The following is a 27,732-nucleotide window of genomic DNA, read 5'->3' on the forward strand; positions in this document are numbered from 1 at the left end:
CTTGTTGGACAAGGGTGAACAGTGCAGCCACTTCGAAAAAGGCACTTTGAACAAACAGCAGCTGTCCTAAAGACACAATATATAAACAGTTTGTTTTTTCCCCTGGAAATAGTCCTGGACACACCCTAAAATCCTTCCTCCATAATTTCTGCTTTCACAAGGATTTGATGCATGATTTTAATATGACAAAGTGAGAATACACGATCAACAGTACATTTAAGAAATCACAACTGCTTTATTTCTTCTTTCAATAAGCTCTTTTCTTTTTTTTCTTTTTTTTTTAAACAAGGGAGTAATGACCCAAATATCTGAAAGGATGATAAAGATCAGGAAGGATAAATAGAATGCTGGATCAGCTGTAGAAAGCACTGGTCCTCTGACAAAATGAAATATGCATCTTAAAAGTACAAAAAAAAAAAAAATGTCAGGGCAACATTTCGGTGCAGGTACAATGATGAGAAGCATCGAGATCTTTTGCAGTAAGGGATAAGAGGCAGAAACACTCCAAGCCCAATAAACCTATCAAGTGAAAGCAGTCCATTCTGAGAGCACAGTGACCTTTTCAACGTTAAATCCATTATAGTGCCACAATATCTAAAATGAAATGTGGGTTTAAGCCTCCCCTCGCTGACAAGGCTCGACTGTACAGTTAAGTATGCATATACATATATACCAGTGAAACACTGTCAAAGATAAAATCGTAACATTTTGTAGTGTCATGGAGCGTTATGGTAAGCAGTAACATTTAACCAGTTATGACATTGGCATTGTGAGCTTCAAAATGATGTCCATTACAAAAAAATCCAAAACAATATAAATGACTCCAACAGCTTCACATTTTAGAAGAATAGAACACTTTAAAAGTCCTTCGTAGTCCACTGGAACTGCAGTGCTCGCAAAAAAATAAAAGCTTAAGCAAAGATTTTTAATTTTAATTCAGTTAAGCAATGCTAAACGCCCCCCCGTTTGTGATGATTAGCTGCTAACAGGAAAAACTAAAATGCTATTTGGACCCTGATTGTGATTATTGTTAGGCTGCATTTATTGCTAGTGCCACCTTAGAGACCAGATGCTGAATAATCAAATGGTGATGAGCCTGTTTCTTCACAATTCCCCACAGTACAGTTAAGTGGGATTTTAACGTAATTAGAGAGAAGTCTTTTAAGAGCCTTAAAAAGGGAAAGAAAAGCAAAAAACGGCCCAGGCTGAGGGACGTAAAAATTATCATTTACATCACATGTTCATTAACAGACAATTTGATTAATTACAACCCAAACAAAGCGATAAGAAAGCAAACATTTTCAATCAGCTATTTTGGGGGGAGGAGGAAGCTTTACAGCAATTGTGAATGCAGTCCCCCCCACCCACCCCCATATAACTTCACAATGAGCCCAAAAAATTGTTGCCAGCTTGGTTGATCAAAAATCCACACAGTTGATGGCAGCACAACGAATGCTGAGTTCAGGTACAGTCTTTGTGAAATGTTGCTAGGTTCTAGGTCCTGCAAGTTTACACACGTTCAGCACATCACATGCACACGCAGTTATCAATGCCAGTGAAAGTCCCCGTGGAAGCAACATGATTTTGGTAAAATGTCCACCGTTATGTTTCAATTTACATACAGAAAGAGAGCGAGCAACAGAATGTAAAAAGCAAAGTTTTAAAGAAAATAAATGATTTCTACCAATCTACGCAGTTTTGCCACAGTTCACGGGCTGGGTGAAGTACCCCAGAAGATGCATTTCTAGGGTGATGCACTTGACTTTTGCCATGTTGACATGCAATGTCGTCCACAAATTGGAGGATTTTTTTCCTGGGTTAATTAAAAGAAGTCCTTTACCAAGAGGAGGAATGGGGGTTGATGATTTGAACATTTTATTTACCAGCAAAAATGCCTATGAAAATGACAAAAAGGTGCCCCACTACATTTCAAATTTGTTTTAAAAAATGTACAGACTTTGCTTCTCATAGCGAGTTGTATCAAGTGTGTCTGTCTGGTCTCAAGGGCTACAGTCCATAAACAGGGAGCAAATACAGTTTGGCAAAATGGTATGAAAAATGAACCATCTGTCTGAATTGGTCACTTTCCTTTTCCCCACCTTGGAGAGAAACAAAAAACAACAGAAATATCTTTTCTCTTTTCCAATCTCCCCTTAAAAGTGACTAATAATAAATTAAAGAGGACCTTGAAGAGATCTGCTTAAAAGACTGTTTGTGTCTATGTATATATTTATATATATTTATATATCTCTATACGTGGTGTGAAATAATAGTGTCCAGTTCTGACAGTTCAAGAGGAGTAATTCATTAAGTTGTCTGCATGTCATGCCCCTTGCCTCGGTGCCTTGGGATAAAGTGGGTTGAAGAAGGCTCAGACATTGGTCAAGGGGCTTGTGTTGGCAGGCTGGGAGATGATGAGGATTTTAAGGTCCATTGTTATGCCTTGCCCTCCTCTACTTTGACAGCCTGGGGTTTGATGGCTCCAGTGCGTGCTGGTTTGACTTGCCCTGTTGAGAGTAGGGGCTCCTGGAGTTTGCTGGTCATGCCCACAGATGATGTCTTGCCCTCACCCACTGCCTTGCGCATGTCTCGCATGGTTTTATTCTGCACAAAGAAAGGGCAGAGTTACTAAGACCTACACCAGCACACCGTACATTTATGCATCAACACTATCGGGTAAAAACAAACAAACACAGCAGATGCTAAACAGTCTTTTGAGGACGTTCTAATTTGGTCACATAACTGTTACAACTGTCAGACTGTGCAGACCAAGTTATTTATGCTTTTTCTGCTAAAGCAGGCATTGGCTTAATGTTTACTATGTTGGTTCAGTTTTATTACCAGTATCAGGAAAGACTCAGCTATCCATAACATTAAAATTCTACTTCATTTACCATAAAATGCTGATGCCATGAACATCACAAACTCTACAGAGATAATGGAGGTCTCATCTCTGACCACTCTGAAACATGTGGAGCTTTATTCATAGTTGATTATAAATATAAAAACACAAGTCCTTACTGTGGAAAATAATAATTCTCTAATGAATAAAATTAAGATAACTTAGAACTTCATTAAGATATTTGTGAAACATTGTCATAGTAGAGTTCAGTCTATACACACATAATCATCAATATTACTATTAACAGTATAAAATTACGCTATTCAAGATATGTCTTTTAGCAATAAAAATGTATCCCATCAGATATGATAACTATAACTTAAAGTCAAAGGCACACAAAAAATACATGAAATAATGCAAATAGAGAAAAAGAAAGTAGATTAAATCAAATTACCTATATTTACAGTGGGTGGCTCACCTTCATGCCATCCTCTGGCCCTTTGACAGAGGGCTCGGGGGCAGAGGGAGGGGTGGAGTGGGGAGGGTCGCGGCCAGGAGAGGGGTAAGGGGGGGAGCGAATGATGACAGGTTTGTTGACCTGCATGACTGGTCTCTGGATGGGGTTGGGGAAAGGGCCAGTGGTGGGGGGCCGCATGTGCATCACCATGCTGCCTTGAGCAGGTGGCACCTGTTGGTTACGGGAGGGGAAAGTGGGTGGAGGAGGGGGTGAGTAGGTGAAGGGTTGGAGGAAAAAAAATGAACACAAATAATTAGCATTGAACTTTTTAGGGCATTTTCAGACTTGTTCTAAATACTCGAGTTCATCAATTGCATCCTACTGTGTCTGTGTGTCAAATTAGATAATTTGTATTAGGGCTGAACGATTAATCATTTTAAAATTGAAATTGCGATTTGGAAGAACACAATTAGCATATCGTGAAGACAGCGATTAAAATGTAGGTTAATTATACAGCGTATCTGACGTGTTTTAAACAGTCACGCAATTAAAAATTCCTTCCGTTGTCATCCTTGTGACAGACCTACTTGCCCATCACAAGCGCCATCCGGTTACGGTCCTATTCAGAGCGTGCACAGGGCGTACACATTTTACAACAAACAGAACTGGAGGAAAACGATAATGGCGACAGCCGAACAGACAGGCGGCGGCTATAGCTGGTGTCAACTCACACTAAAGTATTTCAGAGCATTTAGCCTGCCCTACATTGATGAAAAATTAACAACATTTCAACGTGTGTGCGCTTCAACTACGGATAACGGCTCTCTTTGGGACGGTTTTGCTCCGCTCTGTGTAGGCAACATATCCCACATGCAGCATTTCAGAATAAGAGCGTTTTGCCTGTCTAATTTTGCTAATTTGTTCAGCTGTCCTTGATTTTTGTGCTTCCATCATGATTATGTAGGCTACATCATTATATTGTTTATTTTTGGCTGTTTTAACTGTGTTTATTGTTAATCTATGATTGTGAGTCTGCACATGGTGTTTTATTTTGAAAATCCAGATTCACTATGTCTTTCTGTGTCTGACTTCCTGCCTGGTTCATTTGCTCTGTGCTGCTTGACGTAATTTCGGTCAAAAATAGACTGGCAGTGAATATGGAACTTAAACTAAACTTAAAAAATAAATCGCAAATCGAATCATTATCGCAATATCTGGTAGAAAAATCGTAATTTGACTTTTTCCCCTAAATCGTTCAGCACTAGTTTGTATACTGTACTGCAACAGTAGATAATGACAAGATGCGTTTAACCAATCATGTGATTACATTTTCATTCTTAAAAGTGAACCCTGGGCCAACATTTTGAGATGTCAGAGTGCTTTTTTTCATTTTTTACAGCAGCTTTCACACTAAGCAGACGTACCAAACTCAACAGCCTTATGATTGAATTCCACAGGTACAGTGCTATAATGTCGTGTCTGCAACCCGGTTTTGTTCAGTCCCTTGCAATGCTTCATACTCCACAGGGAGCATTTCAGAAGTGGAGCACTTTGTCTGCCTGATTTCGCTGAGTTGCTCAGATTTAGTTGATTTGGTAATGATTTTTGTGCTTCTACCAGTAGGCTACGTAGTTAAATGTTTTTTTTTTTGTCTGATTGAATTGTGTTTGACTGCACAGGGTGTTTTATTTTGAAAATTGACCAGATTCTCTATTCCGTTTCTGTGTCTGACTTCCTGCTCGGTTCGATCTGCTCTGTGCAGCATTCTCCATAAAGCAGAGCAGAGAGCTGCTTCTAAAACGTGCTTCTGGAGGAATCACAAGCATTGTCTAGAATGGCCTTGCCGTAGCCGGAACATGACAGTCGTGCCCGGTGGAATCCACAGTTTAGACTAAACCTCTCCCACTGGTCAATGAATAAAAATGCCCTGATTACAGTTTAATAAGTAAGTAAACACTCAAACATATTTATTAGACAAAAGAATACCTGTTGAGTATAATGTGGAGGCAGAGGGCCTACAGGCCCAACAGGACCAGAGGGCTTTCCACTGGGGCTGGCAGACCCAGGCCTGATAACGAGAGGGGAGAAAGAAAATAAAGATAGTTTTAAAATCCTAAATCTCCTAAAATGTGCATTTGTAATACATCATATCTGACTTGTTGACAGAGCGAAACTGCTTATGGAAGGTTCTAGACAGTTAACTTCTATTTTTTGCACAAGTCATTTCCACTCACCTGTAGGACCCTCCGGACATGCCTGGGGAATGATTGGGCTTCTCAGAGAACTGGAAGCCTTTCATTTCCATCTGTGAGCCCTGAGAACAGGGCAATTGTTAATAAACAAACAATTGTGGACTGTGTATTTAAGATAAGAGATGTGTGGCACTATATGAATATCATGGCAACACTGTTTGTTGTAGGATAACATTTTAACTTCTATTATTGCACTAATGTCTGAAAAGTACAGTTTTTGAATTAGTAAGTCACACCTCTCGGCTGCCAGTCATGACAGCAGGCTGAGAGCCAGGTGGCAGCATTCGGCGTGGGGCACCAACTGACAGGTTTTGTCCCTGCTGCAGCTGGATGGACTGTGGGAGGATGAGATGCTGCTGAGCTGAGCCATAGCGCAGCTGAGAGCCAGGTAGGGGCATGGTAACCTGGTGGAAAACAATGAGTGAATGTGAATGAATGTTACTATCATTTAAACAGTAGTTTGATTATGCTGTGAAGGCTTATACTTGCTAGGCTAACATGAATGCTATATGGAATTTAATAATTCCCTCTGAAATCTGACAAGCATCAAGTGGAATACAGTATATTAAGCTGTTGTGAAATTGAGCATCAGCAATCCACTAACCTGTATGAGCTGAGAGTCCATTAGCTGGGAAGAACCCATTCCAGGTCCCTGGTTCATTTGGCTGTCATAGACTAGCTGCTGGCTGCCATTCATAGGCTGATAGTGTGAGCCGGACTGTGTCTTGACCATGTCTGACGGCTGCATGCCAGGGAAAGCTGAGTAGGGCCCCTTGAGAGGGGCGCCACCCGAGAGCACCATGGGGCTGGGCTGTGACAGGTTGGGGTGCATGTAAACCTGGGACCTGGAAGGGACAACACAGGGCAGCAGAATGAGTCAAAGGAAAACATATTAAACTACACGGTGGTGCCCCATATTTTTAAAACTGATAATGAGTAAAATGAAGCAAATGATTGACACCAGTGGAAATGGCATGAAAAATTGGTAGCAATACCTGAATGGAGGAATAGAGCTGAACATCTCTTGGGACTGAGAGACAGGTAGACCTCCTCGAAGCCCCAACTGAGCCTGAGCCTGAAGAGACGTGTGTAAAGAGATGGGAATCTGCTGGGCTGCAGCCGCCTGAACAGATGAACAAATGTAACAATGACAATTATGCTGATAAACAAGTCTGTCTGTGTCTGTGTGTGTTGGGGGTGGGGGGGGTGTTCTCTCTCTACCTGTTGGTAGGTCTGCTGCTGGGTCATGGTGGGAGGTACAAGGCGTGGCTGGCTAGGGAAGACATGACCATCCAGATACAATGGGGGGATATGATTACCTAAAGAAGGGACAGGAAACAACAAGCTTTTAGTTTAGTTGTCCCTGAAGATTAAGCGCTCATCAAGCAAAAATCAAGCAGTTTTACCTTGTATGGACATGGAGGGTGCTACGGACGCCACAGGCATTGGAGGCATGGAAACTCCCCCAAAAGAACTGTAGCTGACACCACTAGATGAGCCAACACTGCAGGGAGGCTGAGCACCTGAAGCACCTCCACCAGGAGATCCCTGTTCAGGGAGGGACTGGGAGTTCTCCCACGCCTTGCGTGCCGATTCCATCTGAGGAAAAAGGAACATTAATAGTTGATTTGCATGTTTAACATGTTTTGCCTTCATGGGCCCACTTTATTTTTACCCATACTAGCAAGGGCACTGACTATTCCTGTTTGTTACATGTATGAAAAGATATAAGTCTGTGTACATGAGACTGTAATTCAAATACCTTCAGAGTGAGGTCAGCACTGGGGAAGGAGATGGGGTTGAGGTTAATGCCAGGTTGCAGGTGGTTGGAACGCAGCATGGGGATACTTTGATTGAGCGCAGTCTGAAAACAAAAGTTTAAGATCATTCAGTTGTAAGTCAGTATAAAATAAAAAAAATAAAAATAAAAAAAAGACACTTCCATTATCAAAAAAACTTGTAGCACTTAATTACTGATTTTGGCAGTGATTATCACACAGATCTTTAGTGCATTTGGATTATCACTATTATTTATTTACAAGACCCCACAAAAGTACAGATATAAATCACTCACATTGGTGGTAAGTGCGTCCTGAAGCTTGTTGACAGGATTGGACACAGGCACCGGGCTAGAGCCCGGCGGTAGGCTAAAATCAGAGTCTTTGGCGCTGACCCCAAACTCAATAGGAGGCACAGGGAGCACAGTGTCCACATGGAGGTCCACACCATTGACTGGCGTGATGGGGCCACCTTCCAGTCGATCAACAACTTCTGAGCCCTTGCGGTGCTTTAGGGAGCGTTCATTTCCAATGGGCCCTGGCTTGTGCTGTTCTTTACTCTGCTCTGGGCCAGCATCAGAGTCCTGACCAAGAAGAAGACAAGGCATGTATGTGTTTATGTTTCTCAAAAGGAATCAGGTATCACTTCCGCTACATTTGTCAATAATAATAATAATAATGTTCAATTACAGATTAAGAAATATTTAATATTTTTAACTGCAAACAAACAAAGCAGACAGAATATTTGCAGCGTAGGTTCCAACAATAAACTGCAAATACTACCTCCGAGTTGGGTTCGCTCCCAGTGTAAGACACCTGTTTAGTCCATGAGTCTCCCCCTGAAGACTGTACTGAAAGAGCTAAAAAGAAACAAAGTAATGTAATCAATTTGTCTATTTTCTACTCAGAACAAAGGCCTAAAACAATCTATAAAATTGATAAACATTTCTGCCTTGAAAAGCAAACACTTTCATACTTTTACAATAATTGACAATTTACTGGGAATGCACAATTTAAATGATTCCTTCTTTCTGGCTGTTTTAATAAGTTAAACTATTTAAGAGGTTTATACTAATACTAACAAACAGATACGTTAAAAAAGCAAACAAATAAATGGTAAAGAAATGTCATCGTCATATTATATTTCAGCGATCCTGTCATGTAATATTACAAAGCTAGATTCTGCTATGAACAGTAATTCAGCAAATATGCTCCACAAACAATTTCAAATTACTATAATGTGTCTAAGGTTACTGGTTTTTTTTTACCACCAATGAAAGCATGAAGAACAAAGCATTGACACAAAGTTGGGTCTGTGCACTTCCTTACAATTCTCTTGTATTGATTGCACTATTCGTTAACTCTTACTTTTTTCCCTAGGTATTTACCCCATTGATGCTGAACGCGCCAATAGCTCTTACTAGTAATTATTGCTGTCCAAATAAATAAATGTAAATGTTGATTACCTGAGCTGTTTGTCTCCCAGATTTCAGTTCCCAGGTTGTTAGAAAGTGTGTCCTCAGGTTGTTCAAGGCTCATGCTTCCCTGCTTTTTGGCAAAGCGTGGTGGAATCTTGGATGTTATAGTCCTGTTCTTCACTGGCACCTAATACGGGCAACAATGGCAAAATGGTTTCCAAACAACACTTTTTGTTCATCCTTGGTGTGATTAGTGAGCATCTGGATTGTGCATATGTTAACTTACAGCATTTCCCTGATCCTTCCTCCTTCTATCATCTTCCTGTGGGCGTCTTTGCTTTTTGGACAAGGCATCCTGGTATCCATCTGGATTTGAAACAGGTCCCCCCGTGTCCCCCTCAACTGCAAAAAACAAAACAAAGCATGTGGTCAACTCAAAAGCATGAGTAGATAGGTACAAACTGCACTACTGAACATTACCTGTATTTCTGTTTAAAAATCTTGACATGGTACAGCAACATGTATTGTCATCAGGTGTTGTATTTTTAATGAGATTAGAAATCAGTATCTATCCTAAAAATGTAGCAGCATGAATTGTCATGGGATTCTTTTTTTCCCCCCATTGTAGATGGGCAATAACTGACCTTTTGAATTGTAACATAAAAAGATAAAATCCAAAAATGACTCACTTGGGTAGGTGCTGAGCTCATACTGGGACAGAGGTTCGGGCATGTCTGTTTTGATAGGTCCTTGCTTCAGCTCTTTGTCTAATTTCTTCCCAGAGGGCTCACTGGACTCCCTCTCCTCCGGCTGCTCTATGCTGTAGACTGAGCCAGAATCATCTGTACCCCTACTGAAAACAGGAAAGGGAGACGATAAACATCAATAAACAAATAAATACTGTGTTGACATAACCAATAAACTTGTATCTAAAACATATTTTTCAGTTTGCCAATTAAGTTCAGCAAAAACTATAGACAACAGGTGGTACAACAAAAAGACTTAAAAAGCCTCTGGGGTATTGCTGTGGACAATCTACAGTGCTGTAATCCTCTGGGCAGGCACAAGCAGTTTTCTCACATTCATCTTGCCAATGAAACTGTGCTATATCCTCATCTGTGACAGACTGCATGGGACGATGTGCTCATTACCTCAGAGTTGGTGGTCATGGCACGGGAAACGGTAGAAAACTATAAATAATATTGTGATATCCTGAAACAATGGCACAGAATGGCTAGTGATGTTTGGTCAAGTAATACAATTGTTGGCAGAGGAAGTGGGAATGGCATGTGGGGATATGTTTCAATTCTAATCTGGACCCAGGACGCCACAGTTAAATTGCATGAACCTCAGCCAGTTGGGACAAAATGTCACCTCAAACTCTAACCGTTGGTAAAAGTTAAGACACGTTCACTATGCAATCCAGAATTTGACTATTAGAATGACCAGCAATATAATCAGTGCTGGTGAAAGGAAAGCAAGGTATCTTACAGAACAATTACAGTTTATCTGTGTAGAGTAAGCATTCCTTATTCCTGTCACTGTGAGAGTTTAAGTTAAAGTATATTTAGATCAAGACAATATCGGAGACACACCCCGTTACATAACAACCAGACCTGAAACAAGACAGTAGAGAATTAAGATTATTCCCTCACGCATAATGAGGCTGCTTCATTCCCCAGTATAAATACATATGGGTACAGGGCAGTATAACCTACAATGACATTGACTTTTTGAGTTTGTTCTATAAATCTCACCTCTTACAAGAAGTCCCTCCATTCTGCCAACTGTCACTCCTGTTAGAGGAGGAGGTGGGGGGATTATCAGGTGTGCGCGCCATCTTGCTCACTTCCAGCAGCGACGGCTCTCCTTTCCTATTCTGCCGTTCCACTAATGGTCTCTGGCTGGAGAAGCTTCTCTTGCAAAGTTCCCTCTTCTCACCAGAGCCTGGTTCAGCGTGGCCAGAGTCTGAGGGAATATCACCATGTCCCTGTGTAGGTGCGCCTCCACTTCCACCTCGCTTCTCTCTCCAGTCAAAGTCGCTGTTGTCTGATCCCGTCTCCCACTCCTCTGTCGGACCATGCTGGCCAGAGCGTCCACCAGGGTAGTGGCCACTGGGCCAGCTTTCTTCTCCACTACCTTTGGGGCGACCAGGCCAGGGGTTTGCAAAGTCCCCATTTACGTATTCATCACTGGTCCACTGGTTTGAGCCAGGTTCGCGTTCTTGTTGTAGACGACGGAAACGCGGAGGCTTGTCTTGACGGGGTGGACGGCGTCTCCTTAACATCTGCCTGTCAGGGTTGTCATTGTCAAAGTAGTATTCTCCTTCACGCTCATCTGTGCCATTTTCTGTGAAGGAGCCCGTGAATTTAGGGGTGTACTTCAGGGTCTCACGTTCAACAGGGGGTCTGCGGGAGTAAGCAGTATCAGCTCCAGGACCATAACCATTTTCTTGCATGGAGCCACCACTGCTATTAAACTGGGGCCCACGGCCCCTCCAAGTAGAAATGTCCCTGGATCCTCCAAAGCCTCGATTATAACTGCCAGTGTTTAGTCTGGGAGGCAACATGCGACCTCCAAAGCCCCTGCTGGCCTTAGACTTTTCTCTGGAATCTGTGGCTGTCTGATCATCTGTGTACACCTTATTGGATCGCCAAGAGTCTCTATCTGCTTTACGGACTTCTACAGACTCTGTGTAACCTTCTCCATTTTCAGATCCCTTCTGGCGTCGCCTCTTGGGCAGTTCCTCATACTCAGAGGCTTCACTCAAGGTTTCACTAACATTTCGCCTCCGGGGCTTGCCCCTCTGGAACTCCTCCACCTTGATGAGGTCCCTAGGTGGTGCTCGGCCTCTGCCTGTCCGCTGAGTGCCACTGCTGTTGTTATTGTTGTTATAAGCCCCTCGGAGATTGTCTCCAACTCTGCCACCACGGGTTCCACCTCTAGAACTGAATTCCCTAAAACCTCGACCGCGGCCTCTACCTGTTCCCCTGACAGCACCAAAGGCCTGTTCTTCATCAATGAAGATCCAGTTATTGCGCCTTGCTTGGGGCTCCCGGTTTTCCTGGCCATCTCTAGGTGACTGGCTCTTGCCACTGTCCCAGGTACTCTCCTTGGGAGTCTCGTCACTGTGGGTGCTCAGAGGCCTATCCATTTTGGCAGGAGCTGGCGATTGCCGCTGCTTCTCTTCAGGCTGTTTCTCAACAACAGGTGATGCTGAACGCCGGTTGCTGGCAGGCTGGTTATCTTTCTTCAAGTCATAAACATTAGTAAGGACTTCTTTCTCCAGGCGGTAAGGGACAGGCTTCTCCTCAGGCTCAGGTTTAGGCTTTTCATTCTCCTTGTCTTCCACTTTGAGAGCCTTGAGAACTGGTTTCTTGATGGGCCCGGTTCTGCGAGTCAAGGTGCGTCCACTGGTCTCAGATGGCTGGCTGACACTACTACTGGAACTGGGTTCAGACCACTGGCTCTGAGGATTGTTGAGTCCTCCATCTTGTTTCTGGCCTCCATCTCTTTTCCAATTGTCCTTGGAGCCATCTATGGTCTCATCATGAGATGCAGGGACATCTTTAAGATGCTTGTCTCTACAGTCTTGTTTTGGGTAATCACCGTCTACATGATTCTGGGAGTGGTTCTGGGCAGTGGTCAGCAAGCCTTGGTCATGGTGTTCTCTGTCTGGCCCTCGGCTCTGGTAAGCATGATGGGAGAGATCATCTTGGGGGTGGGTCAAGCACTCATTGGCCCTCTCTTCATATGACTCCTGTTGGGAGCAGGCCATGTCACTTCTATGGAAAAGAGAAGAATACAATTAAAAACAACAAGAGAAAGAGGCCCACCAACAGGGCCTATTTCATAAAGGAGGGGTTTACTTTGTGAAGCTGGTTGCAGGGATTTTAACACAACAAGAGACCTGTCATCTGGCTGGCCACTGTCTGAGCTTTCATGCTGTCTCTGGTAAGGTGGAGTGAAACTGCGCAAGGGGTAGCCATCTTGGTTCCACATAGGGTAAGGCTCAGTGGAAGGGGTTCTTCTCTCCTGGTGCAGGTTAGGATGGGATCCCTCATCAGAACCAGGACTGTTCAAGTGGTCTTGATGCATCATGGGTTTCATCATTCCTGCTGAAAACAATCGGTGTTTAAATTCCCCGTTTTCCATGATTGAAAACAGCCTGATTTCAGATACAAAAAAGGTATGCGCTCATGTTCTTGAGTTAATGCTCACCTGAAGAGTGGACAGCACCGGGGTAGTAGTCCACAGGAGATCGTCCTTGTGCCATGCGGGGATCCATGAAAGGCGGCATCATCATCCAGCGGGGATCAAACCCGAGGACATGTGGGGGATAGTAGCCCCTCTGGGCGTGGCTTGAGCCAGACGGGGCTGGGTGACCTGACTGCTGCCAGTGCTGCATCTTGTATACTTGTTCCTGTAGTGTGTACAGATGTTCAGGCTGCTCTCAGAAAGGAATTAAAAACTTACATTATAAATTAAAAATGCAAATAAACTGACACTAATGTTTCACTCCTCATGCATGACCCTGTCAAGGTAACTATCACAGTTACCAACTAGTCCAGCAATAGTAGTGTAAAATATCAAATGAATGATAAGGTGAACTGAAATGTGAAAACTTATGAATCAAACGTTTTTGGTAGTATTTGCTGTTCTCCTTACATGAGATAACCAAGCGACATCAGTTCCCAAACCAGTGTTTCCCCTAGGATGGACTTGTAGCATTGGAGGTGAGGGTTGGGGGTCCTCCCAAGAAAATTTCTACATTTTCCAATGAAAAATATGTAATTTCACATCATATTGGGCCATTATTTTCACCATCTCTCTGAACAAGTAGTTGGAAAAGCTAGAGCAGATAATAAATAAACACCCGAAGATTAGTCTACTGGAAAAACTACAACCTTTAGATTTGGGAAAATATTTTGGTTGGTTATGATGCTCTCCACAGTGATTTTATATAAAGAGGTGGTATTATGCTTTTTCCCCTCTCCTTTATTGAGTTCTCTCTCTTTTTTGTGCATGTAACAGGTTTGCAAAGTGAAAAAGCCCAAAGTCCAGCCCAAAGGGAGTTCCCATCTCCCACAGAAAGCTCTGCTCTGAACGGTTTGAAAACAGCTCATTTGTAGTCCAGCCCTTCACTTCCTTTACTTGTGACGTCACAATGAAAACGCGTCATAAAGCTTGCTAAGCGGCTAGCGCGGTCAGGCACGCCCTCAAACCAAGCTAGTCTGAGCAGAGGCCCTTTGGCTCGACTCGCCTTTGTTTGGTTTTCCATTGTAGAAATGTTGTACCTGTACCTGCTTCCTGGTACTTTTTTCCCCATCACCTCACTTCCGTTGAGGTTCCAAGAAAGCTGAGGGATACTAAAATGTAACGTGAAAATAGACAGACTGCTGATTGGTCAGAGAGAATATTCACTATTCACTGCATCATCATTGCGTGCACCAGACAGAGGCCAGCAACAGAATGTTTTATATTTTACAGTTTTCGTATGTAATTTCATCACTAAATCCACGTCTGAGAAGTTCTGAGGTGAGAAATCAACTGTGTAGATTTCGAATATTGACAGTTTTACGAGAAGTGATGGCGGAACAAAAATGTGCTTGAATATTTTCGGAGTTGAGGAGCTCCGCAAGTGGCTGCGGGGGATGCCTGTGCCAACCAACGGGAGGAGCGTGTGAGGCCGGCCAGCCGCCCGCTCACAGAGCCCTCTGCTCCCGCCGTCACACAGACCGCTGCAGCAACAACGGCAGAGGAAAACACAGCTGGAAGGTTTTCATACCGCTTATCTGTCTTTACTTTGTTGAAACGTTTTAACTTAAAAAAGAGAAAGCTGTGTGGATCGCTGGTGTGTGTGTCGAATTGAACATTACGTCGTGGCAGTTGTGTGTGCCGTCGCTATGACGAGAAGCTACGTACTATCTCTGGGTACTGTCTGCAATGGAAAACGGAGCAGGGCCGAGTAGAGTCGAGTAGAGTCGAGTCTATCGATTTGCGCAATGGTAGCATTTTTCGGCAAGACAGCATAGATCGTCAGAACACCGTCTCTGTTTGGGCCTGGAAATTCACAATCACAACCTGTAAGTATGCTTTATTGGTTGTGAATTATATTTAAAATAAACACGGCAATGTAACTTCACAGACTGTGCCGAGTTGTTGTAAACGTTGGCTAACACAGCTAAAGTTATAACTATAATGCTAATGTTACACCCGATGTGAAAGCGACTGAGCAAACATTCAAATTGTTTGACTAATTTTTATGTAAAAAGTTGAAATATGGTGATTTTTGTAGTGGTTTATGGTAAGATGTGGAACAATGATGTTGTGTGGTTGTGGACATGTGAGTAACTTATACCATCTGCTAGGTTACGGTCGCAGTCTGAAGCGGCTTTGATTTGGATCACACTAACTTGTTTCTTACGAGCCGCCCTTCTCTGCTTCTGATTGGCTAGTAGTCCATACCTGGGAACTGCGCATGTGCAACTCCCAACAAAGATTTTGTACAAGTAAGACGCATCTCTCTGTAGCTCAAGAGCAGAGCGTACAACACATAGGGTGAAAAGAGGAGGTTTAGCAATGTGCAGTATGAGAAAAATATGGTGTTTTTTGAAAATTAAACCATGTAAGCCTGTTCTGGTACAACCACTAATTAAAATTTTGAACCTGAAAATGAGCATAATACCACCTGTTTAATGGCCCAGCATGATTTGGGCATCACCCCCTAAGCCTCAACGACAGGAAAACCCTGTTAAAAGGACCTCAGAATCATTATAGATACGATTGTTCACGTTTGCCTTTTGGGTCTTCATTTTACAGCTTTTGACATTTATCTGTAGACATGAATATATAAAAAATAAGCATCGTGAGAAACCACCTCACCTAAAAAACCTAGTTTGTATCACTAATTTGTGTTAAGTCACTAACCTCAGCTCCTCCAGTTACCCCCGTCCTTTCTTTTCCTAACAACCACTTTTTCAGAATCATCTGAAAAATAATTTAGGATGTAGGCCTACCTGGCTGTAGGATACAGGACAGAGCTGTAGGCTACACCAGTTTAGTCTCAGCTTGTACCTGATGTTCTCAACATGGTAAGAGTAGGTAGTAATAAAATACAGCTACCAGTGTTTCCCATACGTTAGTTGTTGTTGTGGTGACAACGCTAACCGCCACAGATTGATTATTTTTTTTCCTAGGCCTATTTAAAATTATATTTGATTGCAGAGCGCCGTAGCGTGTTCATGCAGCACATCCTCTCGCTTGTCTCCCTCTCTCCCTCATGAACACAGCTACACGCTGTCAATGTCTGTGACCCAGCTTAAACAAAAGTTATTATCAATCATGTAAGGAGCCTAGCTAATAAGGAGAACTAAGTTAATGTTAGAAAACACCTGGATTTTCGATGCTAGCATGCAGTATATAGCTGGTAGTCAATATTGACTGCAGCACCTGTCACGAAGATGTCCTTTGAAGAATGAGGGGAGGAAGCAATGAGCGTTATTGTGCATGCACAGTGTTTGAGTGAAAATTTGTAGCGCATTGATATAATAATGATCGTGGCAAATTTTAGCAACGGCGGTCATAATTCAGCAACGTCGCACTATCCCCCTTCCTGAATGCATATAGGGGAAACACTGCAAACCCTCTAACAAGAATAATCAACGGACAATCCAAATCAAAGACAAATGGGTTAAGACCCTTCACAAGGCTCACCAATTCTCATGCAACCATTAAAAAATCCCTGCTTTTATTAACTCTTTAAAGCCCTCTTCTAGCAAGAAGCCACTTACACATTAGAGCATTAGTCTGAGATCAGGACTAGATAGGTTAGAAAGGGCATCAGCTGGCGCTCACCTGCTGCTGCTGCTGGTGCTGTGGCTGCTTTTGAAAGCGAGGTGGGATGAGTTTGGAGGGATGACGTCCATTGTAGTCTCCTGAGGGGGAGGAGGGCTCCTGGCCATCATCCTCAATGCCACGGTAGTTAGAGAAGCCAGGTTCCTCACGGTAACTATGGCCAGGAGAGCTGTCTGGGGGACACTCGTTTCCATCTGGAAATCATTTGATCAAAAACATGCTTAGATAGAGTGGAGAATAAATTTTAGATTTTAAATGTAATCTGTAGGCCAAAAAGTCCTCTTGCAGTTTTTTTACCTTTTATGCTGTACTGCCAGTTCTCATGGTGCCCTTTACTCTGTTCCCTGTGTGGAGACAACGGAGCCTCTTTGCTCTCTCCCTCTTTCTGGCCCTCCTCAGTCCTTGATGTCTGCCTTTCAGTCTTCCCAAACTTCTCATCCAGCTTTTTGAGTTTTTCAGCACAGGCAGCCAGCCGTTCCTCACGGGCACGCCTCTCTTCCTCTTCCCTGCGTCTGCGAGCCCTCTCAACAGCCTCCGACAGCTCAGGTGACACATACTTTGCCCTGGCCGGAGCCTGAGTCTGAGACTGGCGCTGGTGATCTTCGTGGTCAGCCAGTGGCTCACCTTGGATTTTCTGCTGGGCCTAGAGATGGAACAGATACAGTTGTACAGTATGTAAAAAAATCTTATTAGTGCTGGGCAATGATTAAAATTTTTAGAAAATCATGCATGATTAATCGCGACTAATTGCATTGTTATGCGCAAAATTGAATAATGAATTCTAAAGTAGTGTATTGCGCACTTTTAATTTAAATGTTTTGCTATACACACACATAAAAGTGCAATAACATGTGGTTCGCAAACAAAAAAAAAGCAATAAAATATTTCTTGTATATCTCAACTTAAACATTAATGTGATCAAATCAAATATAAATCCAAACCTATTTGCCACTGCATTACCTTTTATAGCTTGTTAAAACAAGTTGCCATCGGAGTCCAGAGCCACGATCATAACAGACAACTTCTGAGCAACAGGTTAACCTATAAATCTGTTATCTTGTTTTTTTTTGTATCAGCAGAAACATTTTTGCCTTTATCAGGGAGCAGCATAAACAGTCTATGTTCAGTATCAATCTATTACTATTAAGACTACTAAATAGGACATCAACAGGAGGGAATTCTCATGGCAGAGCATCCCTGCAAAACTAGATGAAGGCCTATCAGGTAAAGTTATGTAGCCTATAATTTTAATTTAAGTTAAATAGGCTAAAGCTGTGTAGCGCACAGAAGCCGTTTCCATGGTTACTATCCATAAAGCACCTACCGTTTACTGGCGCAGGGCTCGTCTCCCTGTCTGATCACCAGAGCAAAGAGCAACCAAGCGACTACATTGTGATTTTAAGAATGTTCCTAAGACCGACATCTTCCCCAATACTAATCAGTAATAATGATTAAGCTGAGATAACGTTCGATTAAATAATTGTTAGCGTTAATTAATTGTTAGCGTTATTATAAATATTTATAATGTGTCCTTAAAGAACAGTTTTTAATTAAGAAATGTATTATTAGTGACCCAAAGGATTTACTGATTTTGAAAGTGTGGGTGGTTGGAGGTGGTCATCTGTTTATCGCCAACATTGACATTTTACGCCTTAAGGACACCCTAACTTAGTTTGTCTGCTAAGCCCACCTGCTCAATGATAACTTAAAAGCCATAGTGAAAGAAAATATTTAAAATATAGGCCTTAATGTGCAACATGTAATTCATTTTAGAACATCTGTCTGATTTTTCACATTGAAAGTGGATGAAAAGAAGGCATAATCTGTATTTTCACTATGTCACATCGTTTCCACAAGCTTGTTGCCTGGCAAGTAAAAAGTACTCAAGACACATCTCTATGGTTACTGCAAGGTCATCTCTCCCAATTCACAATGACAGTCTCACTCGAGGGCGTGTGAAGGTGCACTGCTATTCATATGCAGTGTAGTGTTGCCTTATCCTCCACAGTCACACAGGGTTTAAAGAACATGATGTGTTTTAAATGTGGATAACATAATGAGTTAATCTTAGATAAGGGGAGGATGAAAGCACAGCACTGTGTGTAGTTACCGGGGTGTCTGTAGAGAGATATCTGCCATTGGTCTTCCTGGGAGGCTCGTGGGGGTGATGTTGGTAAGAATAATTCTCCTCAGGGCCCTCCTGGGGGTAAGACACCTCACCTGAACTTAGGCAGGATTGGCAGTTTTCTCTCTCCCATTCAGTCCTGAAAAGTAACAGATCAAACTTAAAGCAGACACTTTAAATGATGACAATAATGAGCTATGAGGAAAGAGATCTCACCACATCTTGTTTTTATCAGAGTGTTCTTCTTCGTCATCACTGAACTTGAGCTTCTCACTATAATCAACTTCCTCATGGAGTCCTGAAAACACCACAAACCAACAGTCAGTAGAGCTGTGGGATGGGATGTAAAGCACTGAGAACAAGCATTGCCATCCCATCTGCAGGCTCTCAGCTGGTTAACTGGAAAACACAATGTGGGAGCTCTTGCACGTAAACAGAGTACCATTACATTCATACAGCCAGTGGATTGAAATTAACAACCGTACTTTAGTATTTACATACAAGAGCAGGTAACCTGCGACCCTTAACTTATGAGATTGCATAGATTAATGAACAGAGGTAGCCTTTTAAAGTGTTGAAATTATATTTTAAAGCAAAAGGCACAGAATTATCTGTCAGACTGTGGTAAATTAAACGTTGTTGTTACTGATAAAGGTTTTGCCTTAAAGTCAAGCGCTTAGTCCAGAGATACTTTCGGTCACGACAGGACTACAAAACCAGCAAAAGAAACCTCAATCTGCTGAGAATGCTCTGGTAATAAAATTGTGCCTGAATAAAACCAAACACTCAAAAGGAAAATGTATCTGGCTGAAAGAAAACCTTTAAAGAGAAAGTCAACGAGCGGTTTCCAGAGGAGGTACGCAAACACATCCTACTTGTTGCCACCTGCTGTGAGCGTTTGCCTAAATTTCCTCAGCCATCATCTTTTCTAAATGTTTCTTCGATCCTAAATGACAGAAAATCTAATCTAAACCGTTACTGGTTATAATGTACAGAATAATGCACAACATCGCTTCTGACATACAGTAAACCTTGCTCTCCTTTAAATGTGTTCTGAAATCTACAGCATAAACCAATGTATTTTCTATTTCATTAATTAGTAAAACTGTCACCTAAAAGAACATGTAAGTGGCTAAGATAACAATGCAGGTTATATTAGATTCTGTCAAGAAAGAATGAAATTATACATATAACTTTCACTTGTTTTGATAACAGCATTATGTAATTGCCCAATGAAAACCCCAAATCGGTCGACCACTACCTACAACTACTCAGAATTTACCTACAAAGGGATGAAGCTTTATTAGAGGAGACAAGGACAGTGAATGCAGGCATATGATGTGTAATTCAGCTATCTTTGCAAACTATGGCGGCAATGCATATTCAGAAGCTTCAGAAGAACCTTAGTGTAGTCAAATTAACAGTCTACTACAATTATTTATTTATCCTCACTATAAAAAGGGACTAACAGTGAAGAAAGACCAAGAAATACTGACCAGCCCACCCATCCTCGCATTCATTGTCAAGCTCATCCAGATCCTTCAGGTCCTCTGGATTTATGATGGCTGGGCGTAGCGGTCTGTCGCCAGGTCTGCGAATGGGCTGAGAAGAGAGTCGCGGTGGAGCACGGACAAAGCGGTTCTCTCTTTTCACATCACCACTGCAATGAGACATGGTAAAAAGACATTAGCCGTTGTCAGATGTTACAAACCTCTTAGTCAAACTTCTTAATAAATGAATGAGTAAACGCTCTCATGTGGTGAGTGTACTTACTTGACAAGTTCAGGTTTGGCGTAACTCTGTCTAAAAGTGGGTTTGCTGTCAAATCGGGCTGGGGCTGCAACGGTTGTAGGAACATTGTCGGTACCTGGGGCTTCACGTGTCTCTTTAGAGCACATCTGAAAAACAGCAGAATGAAACAATGTTTTTTGTTGTAGACATACAATTGGCCATCAAAATGATTTTGGGAGTTTCTGGCTTTATCCAATAGCTGATTCTGTGTAAACGTTTTGTTTGTTTTTTACAAAAAGTAGCTTGAATGGCTCATATGGTACTTACAAATGCAGGTAACATGTCATGGTAGACAGCAGTAGAAGTGTGGTGAAGCTGATACTGCAGGGCAGTAGGGACGGTTGTTCTGCGGACAGGCTGGGCGGGTCGTAGGGAAAGCTCCTTGGGGTCAAGGACTGGTGACTGAGCCGTCACTACACTAGTAGAGGTTGTGCCAGTGGCAGAGGTGGGGTGAGATGAGGCTGGAGGGGTGCCGGTCTCAGCCAGGGCAGTGAGCTTACCCTCAGGATCTGCTGGCAGGCAGAGGGTCAGGGACGAGGGTTGAAGGTTCCTGCCACCACCTTCCCTCCAGCTTGTCACATCTTGATATGGGGAGAGAGAGATTTCAGAAGCAGCAACAAATGATATCTGTAAATAAATCTGTAATTTAATAATTTGCTTTCAAGACTGCCAGCCAATATCAGGGAGTTGACTTACTCTGGGGGCGGAGGCTTGGTCCGGGCCCATACGACGGATCGAAGCCGCTTCTTTCCTTGCCAGCCCTGTCCTGTTCTCCAGCTGCTTTCAGTGTGGGAAATTCCTCGTGAGAGAAGGGCTGAAGTCGGTTTGAGGCCCTTGAACCTGATTTCACCAAAAGAAAAGGCATAAAGAAAGGTTTGTCTGACTTAAGGAAGAGTTTTGCCCTAATTGGCAAAGACACGTGTTAGTCACAATATGGACAGCATACCATTCTGCGTCATTTGCTTTTAAACACACCCCACTCTCAATTACAGATAAATCAGCTGACTCACCATCTTGCTCTACTGCCTTTCCATTTAGCTGGGCCCATTGCTTTGGTCCACCTGTGTTTGTGTTCTGTGAAAATTAAGAAAACCAAGATCACAATCTAACAGCAGCATTATGTCTTTCTGACATTTGAGACATAGAATGGGTCTTTTTTTCTACTTCTAAATAAAACATACTTTCCATAATATAACAGTTTCACTTTGGTATGTTAAAGATGCTGGAGCTTTAAAAATAATTAAAAAAAAATTAGAGTCCACCTGCTAGATGTTTGTTAAAGGGTGTTGCTCTCAAACTGAGATTGTTAAAGATTGAAAGTACCAAATAGATTCTTAAATCTAGGATTGTACAGCAATTGTTGAGTCACATTTATTTTCACATTTATTTACACGGGTTTTCTTGTCCAGAAGGGTAATTTTCTCTTGACTTTTTGGATATAATGGATATCTCCACTACATTTACATTTGTGTATTAATTAGCTTCTCATAGATCAAATAAGACAAGTTCAAACGCAGCCTTCATGGTGGTAAAAATCTCCCAGGTTGAACATAACCATAGCAACACATACATACCTCCTGGTTGGCTACCGGTGAGGGCTTCTGAAGATTGGAGACAGATTTCTGTAAAGCCAGCTGCGGCTGCAACTCCGGCAGCTGTGGTGTTGATGCAATAGAACTACAAATAAGAAAGTAGAAAAAGACAATAGTTAGTTTTGCGAAATTCACTGAAATCACACTACAGGTACACTTAATACAAGGCAGGAGTACATAAGACTTGAATTCAATACAGTAAGTTTTTAATTATTAGGTAAAAGCTTTGCAACAACAGCTGACTATTACAAAGCGTGGCCCTCTGAAAATGGACAAAAGCATTTGTTAACTTGCATTCTGTAAATGCTCGACAGTCTACATCTATATGACTGAAAACCACTGACTAGAAAGGCTGTCTGAACACCAAAATAGTGCATAAAAATATAAGAAATGACTTCAAGCCCAGTAGATTTACCTGAACTTTGATTTAACGATTAGATGACAGAGATGAGGTAGTGTGCGGTGTGTTAACCTTGCTCCCCCTTACCTCTTTTGATCGGGTTGTTCCTGCTTGTTTGCCCATCCTGTACCGTCTTTAGGCACAATAATCACGTTGGGATCGTTTCCTTTGTTTTCGGACTTTAAGCTCGGCAGGTGAGCAGGTGGGGGCATGCGCCGGGCTGCGGCCACTTTGCCAAGACTCTGCAAGCCATGTCGCGGAACTACTGGGAGAGCAAATACAGGTAGATTAAACCAAGAGGAAAGACATTAACAAAAAATGGATCAACATAGGGTAACAGGTGAAATCGAAAAAATAAACTCAAACGTACCTGTGTTTTTCTGAGTTTCTATTGATTTTCCCTTGTACTTGTCAAATAAACTGAGTGAGGAATACTTGCTTTTCCCATCCTTGGACTTGGTTATTTGCCCCAAACGATCGGACATTGCGATGTAATGTCATCGAGTATGGAAATTTTTCTTTGCGCCTCTTCCCAGTGCCTTCTGATTCTACAAAAAGAAGAAATGTCCACCGTAAGTACAGACTCATTGTAGGAACAAAATATTTAACCTAGGGGTGGAAGATGGTCATCTACTTACTACCTTGTGATGCTGGCCATTATCTAGATTTTGTCTTTACTGAATTTTAGATTCTTGTCACATTGCAAGTATGATAAACTATATTTTTAAAAGAAAAACTGTAAATTGGTAAATTAGAAAAATAGAGGTATCACAAATATTTCATCAAAATGCTCTCCAAATATTGCTCAAAAGCTATTCCTAAAACCACACAATCTAAAATAATTAATTTCAATACTGACCCTTAAATTAACCAAGGTACAACCAAGATCTGTTAACAGATTTCTGTTTTGGTTTTCATACAGAACAAGAGATTTCATCAGTAATAGTGTATATTGGTTAAATATGTTAACTTACTTTTGCACACATTATCTATATTCAGTTACTACTGTCTATCAGAGAAATATTATCAAGGAGAACTGTTGATTGCTAGGTCTGTGAATTAATCTGAGAGGCCAGGACATCTCGAACGACAATGTAATTCGGTTTTGTCAAATGTCATTTTCAAGGTTGTATGCACCACAATCAAATTCCACTTTCCTCTATTGTTCTGAGATGGCAGCATTATTTTTAGAGGAATATAGCTGGGGAACAAGGGTCATAAAACTGAAAATATTTTTGTGGCTAATCACAACAATGACATTATTTTTTATTTTGTTTGGGTTAACTGACCATTTAACATTAATTAGCTACAGGTGATAAAATCTGTCCATGAAAGCTGTCATTGCAACAAGAGAAACTGAAGCTCAACAGCTAAAAATTTAGAACGTTTAGAAAAAGGTGGCCGACCATCATAATTTGTGCTCAGTGTGTAGCACTGTAAAGTATTGTTAACAGTGACCGTTGTCTTTTCAGCCTACCCCCACTTTAGTTTTTTTCTTCTCTACCAACAAAGTATGATCTGAAAATGTCAGTGCATAGCGAATAAAAGAAAGGCAAAGCAAATCTTTATAATGCCAGTTAAAACTTTTAAATCTGACATACACTGTTTGTACTGTGAGCAAATAAAAAAATAGAAGCAAATTTACAGTAATGCATATGGTTGGATATTTGTTCTGATTGTCAGTTTGTGGTCAAATGGTTTCATACACATTGTAAACACAGATTACAGTTGTGACCTTACAAAGGTGTAGGATTGTACATTGCATGTTGGCGGCCAGTTGGGTACTTTATATAGTTTTTTTGCAAAGATGTGAGGCAGTATGAGGGGACGCATCAGTCGCCCTTTGTCAGTTCCACACAGTGATCATGAGCACAGTGGCAGTGTTTCCCACAGAATAACAGTCTACCTGGGCAGCAGCCGGAGGGGGGTTATCGATGTTAGGGTTAGTGGTTATTTCTTATTTAACCATTTTAATTCTACTTCATTCTCCACCTTTATTTTTGTGTTAACTCTGTAACCTTCTTGAATCTACTCCTAGCTTGCCTCGCCTCTTTCTGTCTCTCAGATTCAGAGAGTATTTTACACCATCTCTCCCTGTACGTGTATGCTCTGTTGACATTCTCCATCATCAGTGGGGTACGTTTTATAAAGTCAGAAATGACATAGAACTCGTGATTTCCACCTGCAATTTTGTTTTCAGCCACAGGTGCATGCGCTGCATGTGGAGGTGGCTTGTTAATGACTACGCCTATCGAAACCGAAACCAACATGGTACCGAGTGACATCTGCAACAGTACCTGGTCTGTGCTCGTAAAATACCCACTGTGTCCATGTCTTATAACGTAATAGACAGCACCTCTCTGGCCATGACTGCTCTGATCAGTTGCTCACAGCACAGCTTAGAATAGGAATCATAACAATATAGAAAGATACCTTGTGTGTTAAGGTAAACAGTGTCATATTAAAAAAATAAATGTTTGTATATTATATATATATATATATATATATATATATATATATATATATAACACACAAACATTTATTTTTTTATATATTGAAGCGGGCATTGTCCTAACTCCTTAAATGCACATTGGATAATAAATGGGAAAATGTAATTGGATCCATGTTTACTTCTGCTGAGGAACTTCACCTCTCCTTCAATTTTTGTTTATTCAATATCCTGATCTGAGGGCAGAGACTCCAACTTCTCTAAGACATGCAAGAGGCACAGTCCTTCGTGTAATATTACTGGTATTTTGTACAAATACATACCTTACAAACAACACTGAGTTGCTGTGATCAAAACCAATGCTGCAGAGATGCTGGCCCTCCACATGTCCATAGTGAAGATACACAACGTACCACTATGGGTAAGTGGCAAATGTTTTTGCGTGATTTGACAGAATTTTAACTTTTAAATGGAGTAATCTTCTCAAAATTATCAGACTGTTCTTGGTGGCAGGAAGTAAGCATCATGACGTTGCCAAGAATCCCTTCTCTTTCCTGGTTGAAACTCGATTTCCATCCATCCTTCCCTTACTGCTGAGCTACTTCATAGAACTGATGCAATATTTGCTGAAATGGCTTTGACTTGTGGCACACGTTTTAGAAAGAACGAACCATGTTCTCATAGCACCAGGTGATGCTTACATAAGCTTTGTTCTTATCCATAGATCATTTGACGAAATCATCAAGTCACATATTTGAATAACATGTAATTTTTAGCTCCAGCACTCCTCGTCACCAAACAGGAATACGCTACTATTGACCATGTAATGCAGCAAATACTGTGTAAACTTTGAGACTATTTATCTGCAAGACGTACACAAAAACATGTGGATAAAATATTTTTTGCCAACAATGTAAATAGAAAACACAAATATAAAAAGACAACTTAGTTGAAGTTAAAAGGAAATCCAAATTTCTTTAAGAGCTTGAGTGAAATATTTCAAATTAGGAGGGATTTAGCTTTATCTACACTTGAATCTGACACAACAATCTAGTAAAGGCACTCAAGGCATTAACCAACTTGTTATCCATAGGCAATCATATTCATTTATTATCTTCAATTAAATGGTTTTGGCAATAAAAAAAAAAAAATCAAATCAGGTGTGAAATGCTCAACTCAGCATGTGTTCTAGTTTAATGTTTATAGTTAAACATTTTCAAGATGGCTACTTGTGCTCACATTTCAAAGTCATTGCTTAATACAAGTACCAAAACATTAACATTATATGTGACGAGATGTGGAGAGACTGACTAACAGACACACGGCATTCATAATGTGGGCTAAGTTACATTTTATTTATTTATGTTTATATAACGTTAGCTACGCCCGAACAGCCCACCGCTGATGTTTTTAATATTTTATACAGAAACCTATCGAAATTAATATCGTCGTTTGAGCCCAGTACCAGACCATCCATAACGTACAGGAGGCCGCTCGGTTAAAGCTCCGCATAGGCGTTTTACCGAAACTTCTAAGAAAAATGTACTATATGAAGGTCGATTTAGTTACGTATTAAAACTGGCAATGCCTGAACATTCCCTCCAATTGTAATCTCACTTCACTTTAATAATTCTAAAAGGAGCATCAAATTAAACATTTAGGTAACGTTAACTGTTACCGCTAGGTTAGAAATGGAAGCTAACTATGACAACTAACGTTATCCATTTCTTGACTTTGTTTAACGTTATATTTTACACAGACAGCAAAAAGACTATAACACAAGAACTAAACTGAACATACTTGTTAAAACTATAACATTTTTTCCCGACCGCAGAATAACGTTTGACCTCTCTAACGTGTAACATTAGTTAACTTACCTCAGTGAAAGCTAATGCTAATTCTAGCACATGAAACTGACACCAGCCAGTCCGCTGCACGAAAACAAAAACAATCTAACGTTATTTCAACTAGTAAGAAAAAACAAAAACAGCAGGACAGTTGTGCATATTGTTAAGACTAAGACAGTAACATAATTTGTGACCTAACACCAAAAACTTGCCAGCGATCACTTGTAAAATATGCTAGCTTCTGGCTAAACAAAAAATGCTATGTAAACATCTAGTGCTAGTGGCCAAGGTCCTCTAGAGCTGTATATCATTATTGTTACCACAGATTTGACTGTGAAGATGCGGATAAACTATTTCTTTTCTGTTTATTCAAGCTAACACGCAGAAATAATAAAACATAACTCTCACTTAGCATTAGCTAGCTTCGACAGTCGCAGCTTGTAGACAACTAGCGAAACGGCAATCCCGTTAAACTTGCAGTCTAGTGCTCCAATAACAACCTTGACAGGCCGGGGGGTTTCGCTGCATTTTCATTTGAGCTACACATTTTTTAATACACAGTTTTTTTGTAGAAATGTCTGTAAAACACTCAGACTCATGCTGACATCTCCAACCTTTCATGGGTTTCAGAACGGTCAGACGACAGGGATGGGAATGTAGGACAAGGCGATTAAAAATGGCTGCTGCACAGAACAAAGCAACAATAAAACTAGCAGCAGAGAAGACAAGCAAAACCGGAGATTTCACAGAACCACCCGCCTCCATAACTCACCGATTCAATGACTTAGTATATCTTCTGATCAATGACAGTGATATATTTCCTCAAAATGTTGTCTAATTAAAGGATGGATGGCGATTGTAAAGCCCAATCTTCGTAGGTTGAACCGATCGCAGTGTTGTTGCTGGGGTCCTACCCGGCCTGAA

The 27,732-nt window shown here is 41.4% G+C and overlaps 1 protein-coding gene across 9 annotated transcripts; it reads right to left on the minus strand.

The window, feature by feature from the left end:
* Positions 1-211: 211 nt before the first annotated feature.
* prrc2b (proline-rich coiled-coil 2B) lies at positions 212-27,732 on the minus strand. Of its 9 annotated transcripts, XM_046066252.1 has the most exons (32): positions 27,581-27,700; positions 26,839-26,892; positions 22,883-23,060; positions 22,600-22,777; positions 22,095-22,197; positions 21,531-21,594; positions 21,217-21,360; positions 20,788-21,101; positions 20,503-20,627; positions 20,226-20,389; positions 18,946-19,027; positions 18,715-18,868; positions 16,902-17,247; positions 16,605-16,798; positions 12,969-13,194; positions 12,658-12,865; positions 10,505-12,532; positions 9,437-9,600; positions 9,034-9,149; positions 8,796-8,934; positions 8,113-8,189; positions 7,626-7,913; positions 7,314-7,415; positions 6,958-7,150; positions 6,773-6,870; positions 6,547-6,674; positions 6,156-6,396; positions 5,788-5,955; positions 5,534-5,613; positions 5,286-5,367; positions 3,321-3,530; positions 212-2,604 (listed from the first exon to the last, which is right to left on the minus strand). In XM_046066252.1, the coding sequence occupies exons 3-32, from the start codon at positions 22,995-22,997 to the stop codon at positions 2,437-2,439; spliced, it is 6,699 nt and encodes a 2,232-aa protein (XP_045922208.1). In that variant the 5' UTR covers positions 22,998-23,060; positions 26,839-26,892; positions 27,581-27,700; the 3' UTR covers positions 212-2,436. The 9 variants fall into 9 exon arrangements, with proteins under 9 accessions (XP_045922208.1, XP_045922216.1, XP_045922210.1 ...); XM_046066260.1 differs by lacking the exon at positions 26,839-26,892 and having other exon boundaries at positions 12,658-12,862; positions 22,600-22,774; positions 27,581-27,732; XM_046066254.1 differs by lacking the exon at positions 26,839-26,892 and having other exon boundaries at positions 22,600-22,774; positions 27,581-27,732.

The sequence above is a fragment of the Micropterus dolomieu genome, linkage group LG13 (genome assembly GCF_021292245.1).
Source record: "Micropterus dolomieu isolate WLL.071019.BEF.003 ecotype Adirondacks linkage group LG13, ASM2129224v1, whole genome shotgun sequence".
Taxonomy (NCBI): domain Eukaryota; kingdom Metazoa; phylum Chordata; class Actinopteri; order Centrarchiformes; family Centrarchidae; genus Micropterus; species Micropterus dolomieu.

What these genes read in the sequence shown, in the direction of transcription:
- prrc2b (XM_046066251.1), bottom strand. Translation starts at nt 22,997, where the DNA reads ATGTCCGATCGTTTGGGGCAAATAACCAAGTCCAAGGATGGGAAAAGC. An exon ending in AGGACGCACTTACCACCAAT is followed by an intron (nt 7,416 to 7,625) that starts GTGAGTGATTTA and finishes TTTTGTTTTCAG; the next exon opens with ACTGCGCTCAATCAAAGTAT. An exon ending in GTGCTGACCTCACTCTGAAG is followed by an intron (nt 7,151 to 7,313) that starts GTATTTGAATTA and finishes CTTTTTCCTCAG; the next exon opens with ATGGAATCGGCACGCAAGGC.